The 19124-nt window shown below is 44.2% G+C and overlaps 1 protein-coding gene, 1 long non-coding RNA gene and 1 pseudogene across 8 annotated transcripts in view; all 3 read left to right on the forward strand.

The window, feature by feature from the left end:
* Med15 (mediator complex subunit 15) overlaps window positions 1-19124 on the forward strand; it is a 74331-nt gene that overhangs the window by 28691 nt on the left and 26516 nt on the right. For all 7 annotated transcript variants that reach the window (XR_015632833.1, XR_015632834.1, XR_015632835.1 and 4 more), the window contains 3 exon segments: window positions 8717-8768; window positions 11249-11278; window positions 13766-13978. Coding sequence is in view for 4 of the 7 variants with exons in the window: in XM_087576670.1 (XP_087432796.1) it covers window positions 8717-8768; window positions 11249-11278; window positions 13766-13978 (295 nt within the window). In the remaining 3 variants the exon portion in view is untranslated.
* LOC148002712 (large ribosomal subunit protein eL34 pseudogene) lies at window positions 2413-2958 on the forward strand (annotated as a pseudogene).
* LOC148002713 (uncharacterized) lies at window positions 15470-19034 on the forward strand. Its single transcript, XR_015633701.1, has 2 exons — window positions 15470-16141; window positions 17368-19034. It is a non-coding gene; the product is annotated as an uncharacterized LOC148002713 (long non-coding RNA).

Raw genomic sequence — 19124 nt, forward strand, 5'->3', positions numbered from 1 at the left:
AGAGACATGTGCACAGAGGTGCCTCTCGGGTGAGTCCTACTTTTATCAATAGTAACCATCCTACATAGTTACAGGGCAACTCAGATTCTAACTCCCTACCCAGGCTAGTGGACAGTGGGGATGTTTGGGTGTCAGGGCTGAAAATCTTGGCCATGTCTCTTACTATCTTCCATCTACCGAAGCACAAAATATTCAGGTCCACTCATCCTTGATGTCCTTAATACCCGTGTGTTGGACTGCTCTCGGTCTAAAGGAGGTTAAGAGAGAAAGGACAGTTGAGGTCTGGGGCGATGGGCCATGTTAGTAATGGCAGCTTCATACACTCCGACCTGCCTTGCGTTCACTGAATGAGAAGGCATCAGGTGTGCATAGCAGGAATCGTAGCACGCAGTCTAGAGAACAAGACTGGAAAGAACAAGCAAAAAGCCTGAGGTCCAGCTTCCTGTGCCATTTGAACATATCTTTCCCTATTCCACTTTTTTGCCCAGAGTTGAGACACTGGAAATGCTCTGTGAAAGAATTGAGAAAAACAGGCCTAGGTTAGGTGTGAACCACATGAAAAGATTTGTGGGGGAGGGGGGTTGCTGTTTGGTTTTATTTGTTTGTTTGTGACAAGTCTCTATATAGCTGGAACTGGAACTCACCGTGTAGACCAGGCTGGCCCTACCTCTATCTCCTACGCACTGGGATTAAAGTCATATACCATCAGACCGGGTTTTGTGGGGGTTTTTTGTTTTTTTATTTTTTTATTTTTTTAATTTTATTTTGAGGCAGAGTCTCATATTAGGCTAGTCTCAATAATTCAGAAATAAGTTCTTATATTTAGCATTATTTTATTGACATGAATGTCAAAAGAATTTCATGCAGAAGAGTGGCCCTTTTAGCAAATCGTGCTGTGACAACTGGATTGCCATATATATATATAGGATACTGGTTTAGACCTTAGCTTCATTTGGTGTACAGAAATCAGCTCTTCGTGGCCATTGAGATGGGTTAGTGGGTAAGGACATTTGCTGCCAGGCCTAATGACCTGAGTTTACTCTGAGGAACTCGAATGGACCTAGAAAGAACATAAAAGGGACCCTACCACATGCCAGAATGAAACTGGTTAACTTCTGATGCAGGGACTGCTGTCTAGCTAAATCTAGTTTACTCCTTCCAATTTCCTATTTCCCTTTACACTGGATTTAACAGTTGTTTCATTAGGAATGTTTTTATTATCTGTATATTTATTTTACTAAAATATATTAGATCAGATCATTCCATAACTTATACTACTTGCAGAAATTATGACTTGGATAAACAATCTTTAAAGATAATAAAATATCTATCATATTTTTAAAAGAGGTTCAGTCACTCTTGGCTATGTAATAACCAGAAGCTGTTATCTAACTCAAGACCACAAGGATTTATACCTACATTTCCTTCAGAGACCAAGGTCATAAATTCAGACTCACCCACCTACCCACCCCCTTGAGACAGGATTTCCCTGTGTAGTCCTGGCAGTTCTAGAACTAGCTCCATAGACCAGACTGGCCTTGAACTCAGAGATCCAAAAAGAAATTTATTCAAAAAACAGCACTTATGGAAAGCTCCATATTTCTCTTCAACTACCTGGAAAAAGTGAGACTCCCTTAATTTAAATTCTATAAATCAAAATAATCTTTCATTTAAAAAATTTAAAAATAATAGAAAAGCACTAGTCATAAGTAGAACACATTTTCAATCCTAGCATCAGGAGGCAAAGTCAGGCAGCCTCTGAATGGCCTGCCTGGTCTACAGAGTGAAATCCAGAACAGCCAGCCAGGGCTCCATAGACTGTCTTATAACAAAAAATTGTAGTGAGTTTCAGGGAAATCAGGGCTACATAGAAGGATAGAAGGGGTCTCTCTCTCTCTCTCTCTCTCTCTCTCTCTCTCTCTCTCCCCCTCTTTCTCCCCCTCTCTCTCAGAAAAAAAAAAGGGGCAGAAAGGGGCTTGAGAGCAGCAGAGGATCTGAGTTCAGTTCCCCCCTCCCATACTGGGTGGCTCACGACCGCCTACAACTCCGGTTCCAGGTGATGTCATATTCTCATCTGGCTCCCATGAGCACCTGTCTGTGTACACATAAACACAGAGAGACACATAATGTAAGATGAGGGTTTTGAGAAGGAGCTCAGTGATTAAGAGCACACAGTGCTCCTGCAGAAGATCTGAGTTCAGTTCCCAGCATCCACATCAGGCAGTTCCAACCACCTGTTAACTCTAGCCCCAGAAAGACAGTACCCTCTTCTGTCTTCATCTGGCACTGCACTCGTGCACCACCCTTCACATGTACACATTTTAAAAATAAAATCAGATATTATGCGTTCTTTTGGGACTTAGTAATAATAGGAGGCAAGGTGACAGTAATTTAAAAAACAGTCTATTTCCTTTTTTTTTCCTCTTCCGGGGACGGTGCTTAGGGGCACTCAGGATGGTCCAGCGTTTGACATACCGTCGTAGGCTTTCCTACAATACAGCCTCTAACAAACTAGGCTGTCTCGAACCCCTGGCAACAGGATCGTTTACCTTTACACCTAGAAGGTTGGGAAAGCACCTAAATCCGCGTGTGGCGTGTGCCCAGGCAGACTGCGAGGGATTCGTGCTGTGAGACCCAAAGTCCTTCTGAGATCGTCTAAGACAAAGAAGCAGGTCAGCAGGGCCTATGGTGACTCCATGTGCGCCAAGTGTGTCCATGACAGGATCAAGTCGGCTTTCCTTATTGAGGAGCAGGAAATCGTCGTGAAGTGTTGAAGGCACAAGCACAGAGTCAGAAAGCAAGTAAATGGGCGACTTTTTTAAGTAATAAAAATCAAGACTTGGTCTACGAAAAAAAAAAACAGTCTATTTGATGTGCTCCCCCATATTGTGGATTGAACCTAGGGTCAGCCAGAGGGACTAGTGACAATATATACTGGAATCCAGTTGCTCCTGCTGCCTAGTGATCCTTAGCTGGTGTGACAACTCTAGGGGGAAGACATTTCCTTAAGGAATGGCGTCACCCCCTTTGGACAGTCGCTTTTGTCAGCCCCCTTCCCAGACACCTGGTCAGGCCCTGCATCCCAACCTTTACCTTCTGAACCTCTGTGTTTACTTCTGAGTGCTGGGTCCCAGGTTTACGTGACCACACTAGTTTGTGCAGTGCTGGTGATTAAAGCCAAGGCTCTGTGCATTAGGCATGTGCTGTACTATAATCAGGCTACATCCCTAGCTGTAGACAACAGCTTTATAGCTGCAATTCCAAAAGCACAAGCAACAGAAGAAAACAGGCAATTCTGACTGCGAGTGGTAAAGGCAGCTGCCAAGCCTGATCAACTTTAGTTCTATCCCTGCCACCCACATGGCAGGAGAGAACCAGTTCCTGCAAGTTGTTCTCTGACCTCTACTTGCATGTGTGTACCATGTCCACTCTACATATAAAGTTAATCAAAATACAAACTTTCTGTGGATTATAGGACACATTAAAAGAATAAAAGAACAACTCCTGGCGTAGCAGAAAATATGAATAATATTTGATAAGGGTTGACTCTATATAAACAACCCTAAAAATAGGCAAAGGATTTGAGTAGATAGTCCCACACTAAGGTATAAAATGGCCAATGTGCACATGAAGAGCTATTCACCACCACTTATGTCAAAGGCTAGTGAGATGGCTCAGTGGGTAAACACTGGTAAAAGCAGTGCAAGAGAACCAACTTGTAAAAGTTGTCCTTGACCCTCACACATGTGCAGTGACACAAGGTGCCCACACACATGTCATAGATACGCACATGCACACATAATAGATAAAGTAAGTTAGAAAAATAAACACTGTGAGAGGTAGACATAATGACATACTCTTAGAATTCTAGCACTCGGGAGACTGAGTTGGGAGGAGTGCCACAAGTTCAAGGCCAGTCAAGGATTCTGAGATAGTGAGACCCTGCCTCAAACAAACAAAACTCCAAACCATAGTGAGATACCAGTTCACACCTATTATGATGGCTGTGATTTTTTAGAATATTTATTTATTATACATAAATACACTGTAGCTGTCTTTAGACATACCAGAAGAGGGCGTCAGATCTCATCACAGATGGTCGTGAGCCACTGTGTGGTTGCTGGGATTTGAACTCAGGACCTCTGGAAGAACAGTCAATGCTCTTAACCACTGAGCCATCTCTCCAGCCTGATTTTTTTTTTTTTTTTTAAGAAAATGTATAGCTGGAAGTGATATATCTGTACTCTCTGTTACTTGGGACCTGTTGTAGGATGACTTTAGACAAGCATGGTAATGTTATAAGACCCCTGTTAGAAAATACAAAAGACAGGAAGCAGTGTTAACAAAATATAGGGAAAACAGAGCTCTCATCCATTGCTGTAAAGTACTGCAGCTGTAATGAAAAACACCATAGTGATTTCTCAAAGGATGATGACCCACTCTATGTATGTACTCTTAGGTATTACTTAGCATAAATGAAACATGTCCATTAGAACCTTGTACTGATGTGTCTAAAGTGGAGGGGCTGGAGAGGTGGTCTTAGTGTTCAAGAGCATTGTCTGTTCCTCCAGAGGACCAGGGCTCATTCCCACATCCTCTGGTGGATCGCAACACTGGTAACTCCAATTCCAGGGCATGTAATGCCCACTTCTAGCCACCTTAGTCACTGCACGCACTTGGTGCATAGATAGACATGCAGGCAAGATACCCATACAGAAACTAAAGTAGTAACCTCTTAAAGCCCAAAGTAGGGACAACTCAAATGCCTATCAGCTGATGGGTTGATAAACAGAATATGTCCACATCTAGCAATATTGTCTGACCATTTAAAGTATGAAATGTTCATGCTAACACAAAGTGAGTCTTTTTTTCCGGAGCTGAGGACTGAACCCAGGGCCTTGCGCTTGCTAGGCAAGCGCTCTATCACTGAGCTAAATCCCTAACCCCCACAAAGTGAGTCTTAATAACTTGATAAACAGTCTGTATGTGAAGTAGAACAGGCACAAAGGACTGAATTTTGAGCCTTTTGAAGTCTGCATTTGAGTGGTGGCACCACACACATTTAATCCCAGCACTTAGGGGGCTGGGGATTTAGCTCAGTGGTAGAGCGCTTAGCTTACCCTGGGTTCGATCCCCAGCTCCGAAAAAAAGAACCAAAAAAAAAAAAAAAAAAAATCCCAGCACTTAGGAAACAGAGGCAGGTGGATCTCTGAGTCCAAGACCAGCCTGGACTACAAAGTAAGTCTAGGACAGCCAGGGCTCCACAGAGAGACCCTGTCTCAAACAAAACAAAACAAAACAAAACAAAATAAAAGCCAACAACTGCATTTTGTGTGTACTTCGATAAGATCTGTAACAGGCAGATGGATGGTGAATTAATGGCTTCCTGTGTCCGGTGTAATAAATGACTGACCACAGATCCAGAGGCTCTACCCTGGGGCTGACCTTCATTTGTCTTGTCTGTGGTTGGCTAGTTTAGCTTTGTTCCTGCCTGCATTTCTTTCCTTCTTTTCCTAACAGGGCCTCCCTTAGTCCCCTCTGGTCTTGAACTCACCCTTCTACCCTGCTTTTTCATCTTGTGACCCAAACCATGAAACAGCACGTTTTTGAAATAATGAGTAAAGCCCCATAGTTTCCCTTTGGTGGCTCTGTTAAGATTGACCTACAGAGTTGTTTGAAAGTGTCTTTCATCTTAGACCATGTATGTTTTAGAGTATGAGTGCCTAGCCTTCTCCTATCATTGGCACACAGCTTCCACCAGTGACCAAATGTGATCCGTGTTAAACTTAAGATGCTCTTGCAGCTTCACTTGTGTCCCTGTTCTCTCCACAGAGAACTGGTGCAGTTTGGGGTTTTGCTTATGCTTTTTCTTCTTTCATAGAAAAGGACCACTTAAAAGATTTTTTTTCCTCTATATAGTATTCTGTCAACAACTTGATCTTTGGTTCTATTGAGTTTTGAGTGTTTCTTTTGGTTTCATCTTTTCAGGTGTTTAAACTTGGCATGCTTTCTGAGTGCAAACCGATAGCATAACATGTTAGAAAAAGCCTATCTCCTGCCTGGTTCCTGATACTTGATACTTTCCTGTGCTTTGGTCTAACTTGGCGTATGTTTGTGCAGATTTTTATAACTGTATTCAGATTCCTTGGGTCTTATACTCACAGTAGCATGTGATGCAGGGTAGTGGATGATACTGGTGTTTTCCTTCTGGTTTCTTATGGGAGCTTGTTCTAGACCACTGCCCTTTGTTCTTTCTACAGGACTAATGGGTATTTTTGAAAGTCTGTGAGACTGACACTATACCTGGACCTGGTCCTTTGTACCTTTTGGGTGTGTATACTCTGGTTCTGGCGTTGTTGTTTATAGTCTCATAATATCCAGCTTTGGGTATAGCCTCAACACATCTAATTTTGATGTTGAGCAGTAGAGGAGTAGAGATAACTCCACCTCTTTTCTTGGTGTTCCTGGAAGTTTTGAGGACTTTGGAGATGAAGGAACAGAGGCTGGGAATGCTCATACCTATGAGAAGGCCAGCCAGGCTACCAATGCCTACAGCTGAAGATGAGCAGCCAAGACACATAAGGTAGCCAAACCTGGGGTCAAGGGCTCAGTGACAGTAGCTGAGGTCTCCTCTAGAAAATCTCCATGGCAACTCGCCCATACACAGCCCCAACGTGTTCCTAGATGCCCAGTCCTTGGGAGATGCATAAAATGTATTCTGCATGTGAGAAAGCTCTGTAACTAATTGGCCTCTGTGCTACATCCTTCTCTCCTGGTCTATTGAGCTGAACTGGACCTTAATGGCTATCATACTGTAGGCCAGGAGTGTGGTGCTAGCCATCTCAACATGGTGTGTCAACCCACCTGACTCTAGGAATTAGGTTTTTTTATTGTTTTATCCCAACCTATGTGTGGATAAGACTTTGGGGACTTGCTTCTATGTTCCGTCTATTGTGTCCTAGGTCTAAGTAAACATAGGTCATTCCTTTTAGAACTTATTCCTTCCAGTCAAGTCTTTCATGGTGGCAGGTAAAACAAAGAAACAAACAAACAAAAAGCTCTGCCTGCTGAACTATTTTCAAGATAATATGAGGAGATAGTACAGGCCTTTAACAAGATGCTCTTGCCTGGCTCTAGGGTTCTCTTCCACTGGACCTTGGCAATTTCATTTCCATTCCTGATTCTTCAGCTCCAAACACCCCTTGTTCCTCATTCACCACAAGATCATACTTTGGATACTAAGCCTCAGCAGACCTCTGATTGTGGGGATTTCGTCCACCATTGTCTTTTCAGTCAGAAATTGATGAGGCATTAGAAATGTACCCAGAACCTCTTGTTGACAGAACCTCTTCCATGTTCCTCTCTTTCAGCTGTGCCTCCTTTCCCACTCTGACCCTAGCCCTTTGTGACAGATTTTTCCTGGTTTCCCCCTCTTACTCTGTGCTGATTCCTTTAGCTGGGAAATAGTGATAAATGGAGTCTGTTCAAGGTAGATAACAGTTGTGGAGAGTCCTAAGGTCTGCATACTCGCGTAGTCCATCTTCTTCTGTCTTCCCTTTGTCGTCTCTTCAGTCCCAAGAAGATTTGGAGAATAGTCATACAAATAGTAGAGACAGGGCATTTCAGTAGGAGGAAAGATAGATGACATGAACCAAGCATCTCTTTGTTGGCCTCTGGGTAGACTCATGGTAGTGATTTCCCTACAATACTGGAGTGGGTATCCTTAGATGGACAGAAGATAGGCAGCAGAAGCAAGTCCCACTGGGCACTTTCTGGAATGGGACAGCACAGAGAGAAGGCTTGTTCAGGTAGTGGTCTTCATCTGTCACATTTGAGACAACTAACATCTGTGCAACTAACAGAAGAGCATTCCTAGTCATCCTGGAAGTTTTAGAGAGCTTTGGAGAAGAAGGAAGGACCATACCTCTCTTTTGGAACACTCATGCAGATTGGTGTGTGCATACCTGTCTCAACAGCAGGGGAAAGGCTACCACAATGCTGGCATAGAAAGCAAAAGCACTAACTTACCAATAGTGCACACTCGTGACCTTGGACAAGGCTTCAGACACTGCACACTGACTGCCTTGTAATAAGGGGGTGCTGCCTGTGTCCTGGACTACTCACTGCCTGATCCTACCTGCCCTTGGGGATGGGGGTGAGGTGGCGTGGAATCAACTACACAAACTCTGACATTGACCTGGGAACAGGTAAGAAACACCAAAGGGAGCTCATCTGAACGCTGTTACAAGGTCCTTTAAAACCCTCCACTCCCGCCCCATTGGTCCCCATTGGTCCCACAGAAGCATCTCTTCTAAACAGCAGTCCCCATTGGCTGGCATTGTCTGTATCAGCAATCTTCAGTCTCACAGGCAGTCTTCAAGTAGGTCCTCCTGCAGGAGATGCCTTTGCAGCTGCATATGCCTACAAGAGGGGACTTTCTTAGCTGAAGTGCTCTTCATATTAGGGTGGACGCTCTCTACCCCCTTCTTAATTTGTGCCTCTGAGGGGGGAAGTCACCGACAGCTCCCCTACAAGAGATGGATTCCAGAGGAAGCCAATGGGCATGAGTGGCTGTGGTCATCTCAGGCAGTTTCAGAGTCCAAGGTTTGAAGGATGAAACTCAGCTGGGTGGCTGGGCTATCAAGGGGTAGAAAGGGAAAGTCACTTGTCTTTGTTTCTCCATTTGGGATTAAAGTACTTCTGTTTTTACTTTTAGGATGAATATCTTTCCCTTGTGGCCCGACTCATTATCCATTTTCGAGATATTCGTGAGTATGAATTCCTATTTGGGGATAATTGTGGCTGCCTGTTTTGTGGCAGTGTAATAGGAGCTCTCAAGGTGGCCTCAGCACCTGAGTTGGAACAGTGCATGTTTCTCTTGCTGCCTCAGGATTCCCCCACCTTCCTAGGCCTTAAATGTGGCTCTCAAAGTGATTTAAGTTTGCTATTGTTCTCACTTGTCCATTCAGTCTCCTTCGTTAAGATTTAGCATTTGCCCCTGGGTAGTTCTTTTTTTTTTTTTTTTTTTTTGGTTCTTTTTTTTGGAGCTGGGGACCGAACCCAGGGCCTTGCGCTTCCTAGGTAAGCGCTCTACCACTGAGCTAAATCCCCAGCCCCGCCCCTGGGTAGTTCTTAAGTAAGCAGTTGACCTTGTAAAAGGGGTTTATTCCCTAAAAGTTGATTTTTATTAATCCTAGGAGGCCTGAACTATGTGTTTCTATTAAACGGGGCATTTTTAAGTCGGTTCTGGAGTCCCAGCTCCCTCTCTTTGCTGGGCTGAGGGTCCCTTCCCTCATGGCTCCTCTGATCCTAGTAGGTACTGTTGTGGTGCTGTTGCCTGGCAAGGACTTCCCTGGCTTTTCAGATGTGAGTTACCATAGCCTCCCGGGGCAGGATGCTTGGCACACTTACGTTAGGCAGAGGTGTGCCAGGTGCTTCTGGATGGCCACAGACAGTTTAATGAACACTGAGCTCCAGTCGGCAGTGCTCCTCCCTGCTGTATAAGCACTGTCCTAATTCCCACATGGTTTGGTTGTAGATTGTAGCTGCAGTCACTGCTTCAGTGTTAGGCCTCTAAGAGCAAGGGAGGACATTGTGAATTCCAAGGCTCCGTGATAATTACTCCACATGGCCTTTACAGAAAGGATTGTTTTATTTACTAAATGATGTGTGTGTCTGTGTGGGGTGCACATGTGAGTGCAGGTGCCCATGGAGCCCAGAGTCATCAGGTCCCCTGGAACTGGAGCTGTCAGTGAGGCTCTGGGGAGCAAACTGCAGTCTGCTGGTCGCTGAGTGTATTCCTAGTCAAGTGTGATGACTCGGACTTTAATCCCAGCACCCAGGAGGCAGAGGCAGAAGGATTTCTGTGAGTTTGAGGCCAGCCAGAAATACACAGTGAGATCCTATCTCAAAATAGAGAAAAAGAGCAAGTCATGTTTTTGTTTTTTTTTTTTGTTTTTTTTTTTTGGAGCTGGGGACTGAACCCAGGGCCTTGCACTTCCTAGGCAAGCGCTCTACCACTGAGCTAAATCCCCAGCCCGCAAGTCATGTTCTTAAACACTGTCATAGTCAGTGTCTACTGCTCTGATAAACACATGACCAAAAAGTAACTTGTGGAGGAGAGCATTACTCTGTCTTACAGTTTCAGGTAAAATCATCACTGAGAATATCAGGACAGGAATGAAAGCAGAAACCGTAGATGAGTCCTGCTTACTGGCTGACTCATGATTGGCTCAGCCTGCTGTCTGCTGTCTTAAAGCACCCAGGACCACCAATCCAGTGGTGGCACTGTGCACAGTGAGCTGGGCCCTTCCACATCAATCATCAATCAAGAAAATGGCATCACTGGTTTGCCCACAAGCCAGTCTGGTGGGGGCATTTCCTCAATTGAGGTTCCTTCTCCCAAAACAAAACAAAATGGCTACAGCTTGTGTGTCAAGTTGACATAAAACTAGCCAGCCCAACCACTGAACTATCTCTCCAGCCTAATTCCACACTAAGTTTTTACCAGAATGGCCAGCAAGGTAGACTCCACAAGAACTTAGAACATGTAGGGGAGAGAAAGACTTAAGAGTTGGTCTATAGAGCAGTTAGTTGGAGCTCCTGGCATGGATTTCCATGCCCAGCTCTTTAGGATGGTGACCTGAGATACACACAGCCCTCAGGGCTCAAGTGGGAGGCTCTGCACCACCAGTCATTGGATGCTCCTTCTGGGAGACAAGGTCCTCAGCCTTGAACAACCTCAGATAGCACCTTGTAGATTCCCTTACCTAGAATGAGATAATGTCACAGTAGAGTGAGCTGGAAGTGAAGATGCATGAGTTCTCAGAGCTGGGCTTTCAGCCCCAGCATGGATTCCTGCCACTCCTGTTTGTGATTCAGGATCTGAGTCTTGGAAGAAAGGAACAGCTCAGTTGTCTCCAAGTCCAGCGTGTGCTAGCCTTGGACATAGTTCACTGAGATGGACCCCAAGTTTCTTTGCCCACTCTGCTCCCAGACTCCTTTTGTATGCAGTAGTGCTGGGCAGAGGTCTCTCTTTTGTCATTACTAGGATACCAGTGGTTCCTTGGGATTGAGGCTAGAGGAGGCTAGCCTCCTGGAGGCTCTGTCGACCTTGTTTTTATGTAAGGTCAGTTTAGCTTTAGCAAATGGCCTCTGCTCAGAACCTGCAGACCTGACCTACTCAGGAGAAATGAGTGTACATGCAAAACTGTTTACATTTGGGTTTTCTGTTTGTGTTTCTCTGTAGATAACAAGAAATCCCAAGCTTCTGTCAGTGGTAAGTCTTCCTTCTGAGACTGTTATCTCCACCCTCCAGTATGGTGTGGCAGAAATGAGATAGTGTGTGCATAGGTCGACCCTTGTGGGACAGGAGCATTCAAAAGATCTCAGGTGAGGTGGCACTGGTTGGCCGTGCCCCAGCTTCTACTCCACCCTTTGGTTTCTTGCAGACTGAAGACAACCCAGACAACCCAGTGCTTTTCCATTTTGTTTTATTTAGAAGGCTTCGACATATGACCTAGGAGAACCACTGTAGCACAGTATAATAGCCCATATAATAAGTCATAGATAGCAGCTGTGGCGACTCGCTTTCTCTCTCTCTCTTTTCGGGGAGGGTGTGTGTGTGCTTCAGACAGGTTCTCTTTATGTAGCTCTGGCTGCCATGGAGCTCTACGTTGTCAGGCCGGTCTCAAATCAGTAGAGATCTGACTCCTGTGCCTCCCAGGTGCTGGGACAAAAGATTTGTACCACCATAGCCAACTGTGTTCACTTTCTTTTTGTTGTTTTGATTTCTCTGTGTAGTCCTGGAACTCATCCTGTAGTCCAGGTTAGCCTTGAACTCAAGATCTACCGGCCTCTGTCTCCTGAGTGCTGGGATTACCCACCGTTTTCACTTTCTTAAGTTACAAGAAACTTTCTTGAGTTCAGAAATCTATTTTAATTTCAAGGTTTATTATATAAGGGACATTATGTCCACTGAATTGTACCCTGGGCTTTGTCTTCTGAACTGCCATCATGTTTGCCGATCCACTTTGGCCAGCTGATCTTTAGTCTGTCAGAAAGGATGTGAGGTTCTTCGAGAGAGTGCTTGCCTATATATCATGTACAGAGTAATATATATATATATATATATATATATATGTATATATATATATATATATGTACTTATATATGGTTCTGCGAGAGAGTGCTTGCCTATATATCATGTACAGGTATATATATATATCAGGTACAGAGCTCTGTCTGCAGAATCACCACCACCACTATCACCCAAAAAAAAAAAAAAAAGGGTGCATTAGCATTAGACTATGTGGCTACAGACCTGGAGCTATAAGTGCCTAAGCCTCTATAGTTCCCCAGCCCAGGACTGGTCAAATGCATATGGCCTGGAGAACGCTGGCCTTTGCAGTGTTGAAGCATAGGCTCATTGGGCACCACCCAGATTCTATGGCCAGATAACCACCCAGGTAATACCTGTCTATAGGTAATTGCCTTGAGTTTAGACTACTGTGATGATGGCATCTGGCTCCTTGTCTTTAACTCAACTACTGCTGTCCTGAGGCCTAGTGGGCATGGCTTTGCCCCTTAGCACTCTGTGGAGCCTTCCCATACTCCTTTACCTGCTCTGATATTCTGCTCCTGGCCTCAGATCTGTGTTGGAGTGGTGTGTAGGCTTAGATTTTCAAAACCTACTTTAATAAGGGTTCTTAAACGGTTCAGCCTTCCTGAACCCCTCAGTGGGTTCAGTTCTAGCCCACTGACCAAAGGTAGGGGAGAAAGATGATTTATAGGACAAGAGGGACATAGCCCTGTCCCTGGTATTGTCTCTGGGGCAATATCAATCCTCATTGTCAGGATATCAGCAGCCCAGTCCAAAATATCAAACCAATCAGTAGTGGTAGTCCAGTCTAATCAGCAAACACTTAACACAAATCAGTAGCAATGACTCAATTGATAAGAAACCACAAGTCTCAGCCACTTTGGCAGGAGCCCATGGAAGTGGCAAGAAGCAGCTGGAAGAAGCTCTCTATTAAGTCAGGACAAGCCAAGGTCAGTGAAGAACAGCGAAGGTGAACCAATGCAAGAAGGGGGTCATTGTCTGTTGGGTTCTACTTATAAACATCCTGCGTTCTCTCAAGTGTCTGCCTCAGCAGAACATTCTCTCATAAGAGAGTTTCCAGAAAAGCATCACATGATACAACTGAGTCTCTAAAGAAACCAGGAATTTCCACTTCAGTGCTGTTCTATAGAGACTCAGATGCAAAAATGCTGTGTGGAGCCTACTTGTGCTCTCCCTAGGGATTGTCTGCCTTTGCCCTCTGCTTCTCTAATCTAGCCATTTGTTCCTGCCTGCTGGGAAGAAGGGCCTCATGCATTGGTGTCTCTGGAAGTCTGCTGCGGGCTCACTCCATAGGCAATCTGGACAGAGAAGAAGAGTCTGGTTGCTGGTTGAGCTTGAGGGTCAGCCCATCTTCATTGTAGGCACATCATGTAGCTGTGCACATCACAGGGCTCCATTGTAATCCACACTAGGACACTGACACAGGCCGGACTGAAACATGGAGTGTACTCTCTGGTTCTGAGGCTCATGTTCCAGCAGTTCCAAGACTTAGCCCCAGACATTTGGGAGATTTCAGGCCTCTGGCTCCTACTTGTTTAGAAATTTGAATGAATCGAGCATAAGAGGGAGGGGGTCTTATATGTCCAGGGAACCATTTGTCCTGAGTTCCTTTCCTCAAGACACTGTTCCCTTGTGTTCCCACAGACCCCATGAATGCACTGCAGAGCCTTACTGGTGGACCCACCCCAGGAGCAGCTGGGATTGGCATGCCTCCTCGGGGCCCAGGACAGTCCCTGGGTGGGATGGGTGGCCTTGGTGCGATGGGACAACCACTGCCCCTCTCCGGGCAGCCACCCCCTGGAACCTCTGGAATGGCCCCTCATGGCATGGCTGTGGTGTCTACAGCAACTCCACAGAGTGAGTACTATACTCCTTGGCAGGTGACACTGCATGCTATTCTTGTGCTCTCTGTGTTAATGGGAAAAGTGTCCAGGAGCCCTGGGTAGCTCTGTCAGATGCAGGGGAGTGCTCCAAGCCTTCTCTGAGTTTAGAGGAGTAGTGATGACCCGCCTACTAGCTGAGGCAGTGATGCTGGGAATTTGTAGGTTTTTCTTTGGTTGGGGTTGTTTTGTTTTTGTTTTTTAGAGACAGGATTTCTCTGTAGTGCTGGCTGTCCTAAAACTGTAGATCAGGCTGGTCTCGGACTCAGAGGTCAGCCTCCTTCTGCCTCCCAAGTGCTGGATTTAAGGCATGTGTCACCACCACTAGCAAGGTGTGTTTTATCAGTAAAATAGGAACTATTAAGGTTTGTGAACACAAACAAGTGATGTGTTTTGCACTCTATGCCCCTGTGCTGTGCCTTGAGGTTGTGGTATATGCAACTTCTTTTACCCCATGGTCAGTCTTGGCTGTGCATTGCAGTCAGTCATTCCTTTTTTTGGGCTCTTTCTTGAAGGAGGTGCTTTGCCCTCCTCACATGTAGCCGAACTTTTGGCTACTTTGTTGGTTCTTTTTTTCTCCATCCTTTCTTACCCCTCTTTTTGTAGGAGAAAGAGAGGAGAATAGAGGTGAGAGAAAGAAGAAAGAGATCCCAGAATAAAGTCAGGGATAGGAAAGGGGCCAACTTAGATGACATCCTGCTGAAGCACTACTTAGACTACTTCCTTGCACTCCTGGGGGCAAGCTTGATTTTCACCATCAGGATGTCTAATTTCTTCTCGTTGTGTGAATGACTTGACAAACAGCAACCAACAGCAGCCACCCACCCACCAGCTCTGGTATTTGTGTATCCTCTGAAAAGTCCCCTGGATTCCAAATATCATACGCTTGAAAAAACTGTCAGCTGCTGGTAAAATCACACCTCTGCTAGAGCACAAGGCAGACCATAGTCCTCCACTGTGGAAAGTCTGAAGCAGCCCACATCCCACACCTGAGATTAAAATGAAAACATATTCCCATAATATTTCTGTGGTTTTTTTTTTTAAATATTTATTTATTGGGGTTGGGGATTTAGCTCAGTGGTAGAGCGCTTGCCTAGGAAGCGCAAGGCCCTGGGTTCGATCCCCAGCTCCGAAAAAAAGAACCAAAAAAAAAATATTTATTTATTTATTTACTTATTTATATGTAAGTACACTGTAGCTGTCTTCAGACACACCAGAAGAGGGTATCAGATCTCATTACAGATGGTTGTGAGCCACCATGTGGTTGCTGGGATTTGAACTCAGGACCTCTGGAAGACCAGTCAGTGCTCCTAACCACTGAGCCACCTCTCCAGCCCATTTCTGTGGTTTTTAAAGAGACCAAAACCCTAGTTACACTTACACCTCCCTGTCTTACCTGCCCTGATTTCTACATGCAGCTCTCCTGAGTGAACTTAGGTTACAGTCAGCTACATGGGTGGGTGGGTGGGTTTGTTTGTTTGTTTGTTTGTTTGTGACTGGTCTGTAACTTGCCATGTAAAATCAGGTTGGCCTTAAACTTGCTCGTGCTGCAGCCTCTGTCTCCCAAGTGCTGCTGAGATTATAAGCTTGTGCTATATTCCTGGCTATTTTACAGTAACAGATTACTTTGGAATGTTGGGGTTGGAGTGCTCATGTGATTTGTCTTGTAATCCACTCCTAAGAATTTGTCTTAAATACATTCCATTCCAGACATTCAGCGGAGAGGCTCCATTGTCCTGGCTATATCCTCCCTCCAGTCTGACCTTGACCCACATCCTGTTTTCAGCTTCCAGGGCCTAATCTGTTGGGTGGCTCTAGTCCACTTCTACATCCTGGAGTACTCTCTGACAGCTACTTTCCCTTTCTGCCCTTGACCCTTCCTAGAGTCACCTGACATAGGTGCCAGTCACCCCCTGTTCTGTCTTCCTTATGCTTTCTGTAGCACTTCCCTGTATGTAGCCGCCAAGTTCAGGTTTTAACCAATGTCACCGAGAGGTCAGACCTGGGTCAGAGATTGTGCCAGAGATAGAGGCTGCTGCCCAGCTTGGTGTGAGAAAACCCCTAAAGTCATCAGGGCGCTGGGTTCAGTCCCCAGCACTGTGAGTGGGGAGGTCAATTAGGAAAATAAATTAAATTATTGGTAAGACGAACTTACTATTGAGCCCAGTGGCCTGGGTTTAATCCCCAGAATGTGCATTTTGGAGAGAAGTGTCTTCTGTAAGTTGACCTCTGACCTTTACGTGTGTGCCATCGTATGTGTGTGTCCCCCAGTTACATAGATGTCCAAAGTTTAAAAGTACATAACCAATTATATGTAATAAGTTGAAAATTGTTCATAAAACAATAGAAATAATCTATATATTTCAAAGCAATAGGAAAAAACAGAGTAAGAAACAAAGCAACAAACAGTCAAACAACGTATAAAGGTCAGTGCAGTTATCCAGATAGACGCTTGAAACTCAAAGACGCGGAGAGTGAAAGGCTGGCTCTCAGGTAAAAGCAGGTACTGCTCTTGCAGAGACAGTTATGTGGACTGGCTCACAACCGCCGATAACTCCAGTTCCAGGGGTCTAATGCCTCTGACTTGTGCAAACACTTGGATCCGTATATACAATTAAAGATAAATCTTTAAAACAAAACAGAAGGGGCTGGGGATTTAGCTCAGTGGTAGAGCGCTTACCTAGGAAGCGCAAGGCCCTGGGTTCGGTCCCCAGCTCCGAAAAAAAGAACCAAAAAAAAAAACCAAAACAAAACAAAAAAAAAAAAAAAACAAAACAAAAAAGCAGAAGCTTAGCAAAATGAGAGAAAGGGGCTTGGGATGAAGCTAGTGGTAAGCTCGTCTGTCTAGTGTGTCCTGCATTTTCAGCTTGCAGAGGACAAAGGTAAAGCTGAGCTGAAAATACAAGTAATCATAATGACATGAGCGTAGCTTGCTCTCTTTTTAAATATTTGGTGTGTGTGTGTGGGTGTGTGTGTGTACATGTGCATGCATGTGTGCGTACACGTGTATATATATATGTTCATAGAGACCAGAAGAGGGCACTGGATTCCCTGGAAATGGAGTTATAGACTGTTGTGAGCTGGCCACTGCAGGTCCTGGGACTGAACCTGAGTCCTCTGGAAGAGCAGCCAAGCTCTTTTAACTGCTGAGCCATCTCTCTATCCCCAAGTTTTTCTATAAAAAATGAAAATAGATTTACAAATTATTTCTATTATTTTATGAATAATTTTCAACTTATTACATATGATCATTAATATACTTTTAAACTTTGTACATTTATTTGGGGGACACACATGTAAAGGTCAGAGGTCAACTTACAGAAGACGCTTCTCTCCAAAATGGCATGTTCTGGGGATTAAACTCAGGTCACTGGGCTAAGAAGTACGTTCTATTACATTTTAAGAGACATGCCTGTTGTGTAAGACCCAGAAAAGTATGAAAATAGATGGTAAAGATGTATTAGACAATTACCTAAGTCCCATTGGTAATGGCTAGTTAATTAGACAAAAATTGGTTCATTGGGAAATATGTTAGTTTCCTTACATACCTGACTGTTTTGCCTGCATGTGTATTTACGTACTGTACGTGTGTCGCCTACCTACTGCCTATGAAAGGCAGAGGAGGGCATCAGGCCTCCTTCAGCCAGAGTCATTGACAGTTGTGAGCTGCCACAACTGAACTGTGTCCTTTACACAAGCAACACATGTTCTTAACTACTGAGCCACATGTTAGAACAGATTTCAGTGATGGAATGAATAACTTAATTAAAGCACAGGATGGAATAAATGTTTATGAATATAACCATGAAATAAGCCTCAGTAATTTTAGAATATTATGGTCCACATGTTTTCTGAGTATCAGAGTTAGAAGTCTGAAACAAACAAACAAACAAAAAAAAAGATAAATTTAAAAATTTTTATACCAATAGTGAAAACTATCCTCAACAATAAAAGAACTTCTGGGGGAATCACCATCCCTGACCTCAAGCAGTATTACAGAGCAATAGTGATAAAAACTGCATGGTATTGGTACAGAGACAGGCAGGTAGATCAGTGGAATAGAATTGAAGACCCAGAAATGAACCCATACACCTATGGTCATTTGATCTTTGACAAAGGAGCTAAAACCATCCAGGGGATAAAAGATAGAATTTTCAACAAATGGTGCTGGTTAAACTGGAGGTCAGCATGTAGAGGAATGCAAATTGATCCATGCTTATCATCCTGTACAAAACTCAAGTCCAAGTGGATCAAGGACCTCCACATAAAGCCAGATATACTCAGACTAATAGAAGAAAAAGTAGGGAAGATTCTTGAACATATGGGCACTGGGGAAAATTTCCTGAACACCAATGGCTTATGTTCTAAGATCAAGAATTGGCAAATGAGACCTCATAAAGCTGCAAAGCTTCTGTAAGGCAAAAGACACTGTCATTAGGACAAAATGGCAACCAACAGATTGGGAAAGATCTTTACCAATCCTACATCTGATAGAGGGCTAATATCCAATATATACAAAGACTTCAAGAAGTTAGACTCCAGAGAGCCAAATAACCCTATTAAAAAATAGTGTACAGAGCTAAACAAAGAATTTTCAGCTGAGGAATACTGAATGGCTGAGAAGCACCTAAAGAAATGTTCAACATCCTTAATCATCAGGGAAATGCAAATCAAAACAACCCTGAGATTCCACTTCACACCAGTGAGAATGGCTAAGATCAAAAACTCGGGTGACAATAGATGCTGGTGAGGATGTGGAGAAAGAGGAACACTCCTCCATTCCAGCTGGTACAACCACTCTGGAAATCAATCTGGAGGTTCCTCAGAAAATTGGACATAGTACTACCTGAGGACCCAGCTATACCACTCCTGGGCATGTACCCAAAAGATGCTCCAATATATAACAAGGATACATGCTCCACTATGTTCATAGCAGCCTTATTTATAATAGCCAGCAGCTGGAAAGAACTCAGATGCCCTTCAACAGAGGAATGGATACAGAAAATGTGGTACATCTACACAATGGAGTACTACTCAGCTATCAAAAACAATGACTTCATGAAATTCATAGGCAAGTGGCTGGAACTAGAAAATATCCTGAGTGAGGTGACTCAGTCACAAAA

This window comes from Rattus norvegicus, chromosome 11, assembly GCF_021556685.1.
Source record: "Rattus norvegicus strain SHRSP/BbbUtx chromosome 11, alternate assembly SHRSP_T2T, whole genome shotgun sequence".
NCBI classification, from domain to species: domain Eukaryota; kingdom Metazoa; phylum Chordata; class Mammalia; order Rodentia; family Muridae; genus Rattus; species Rattus norvegicus.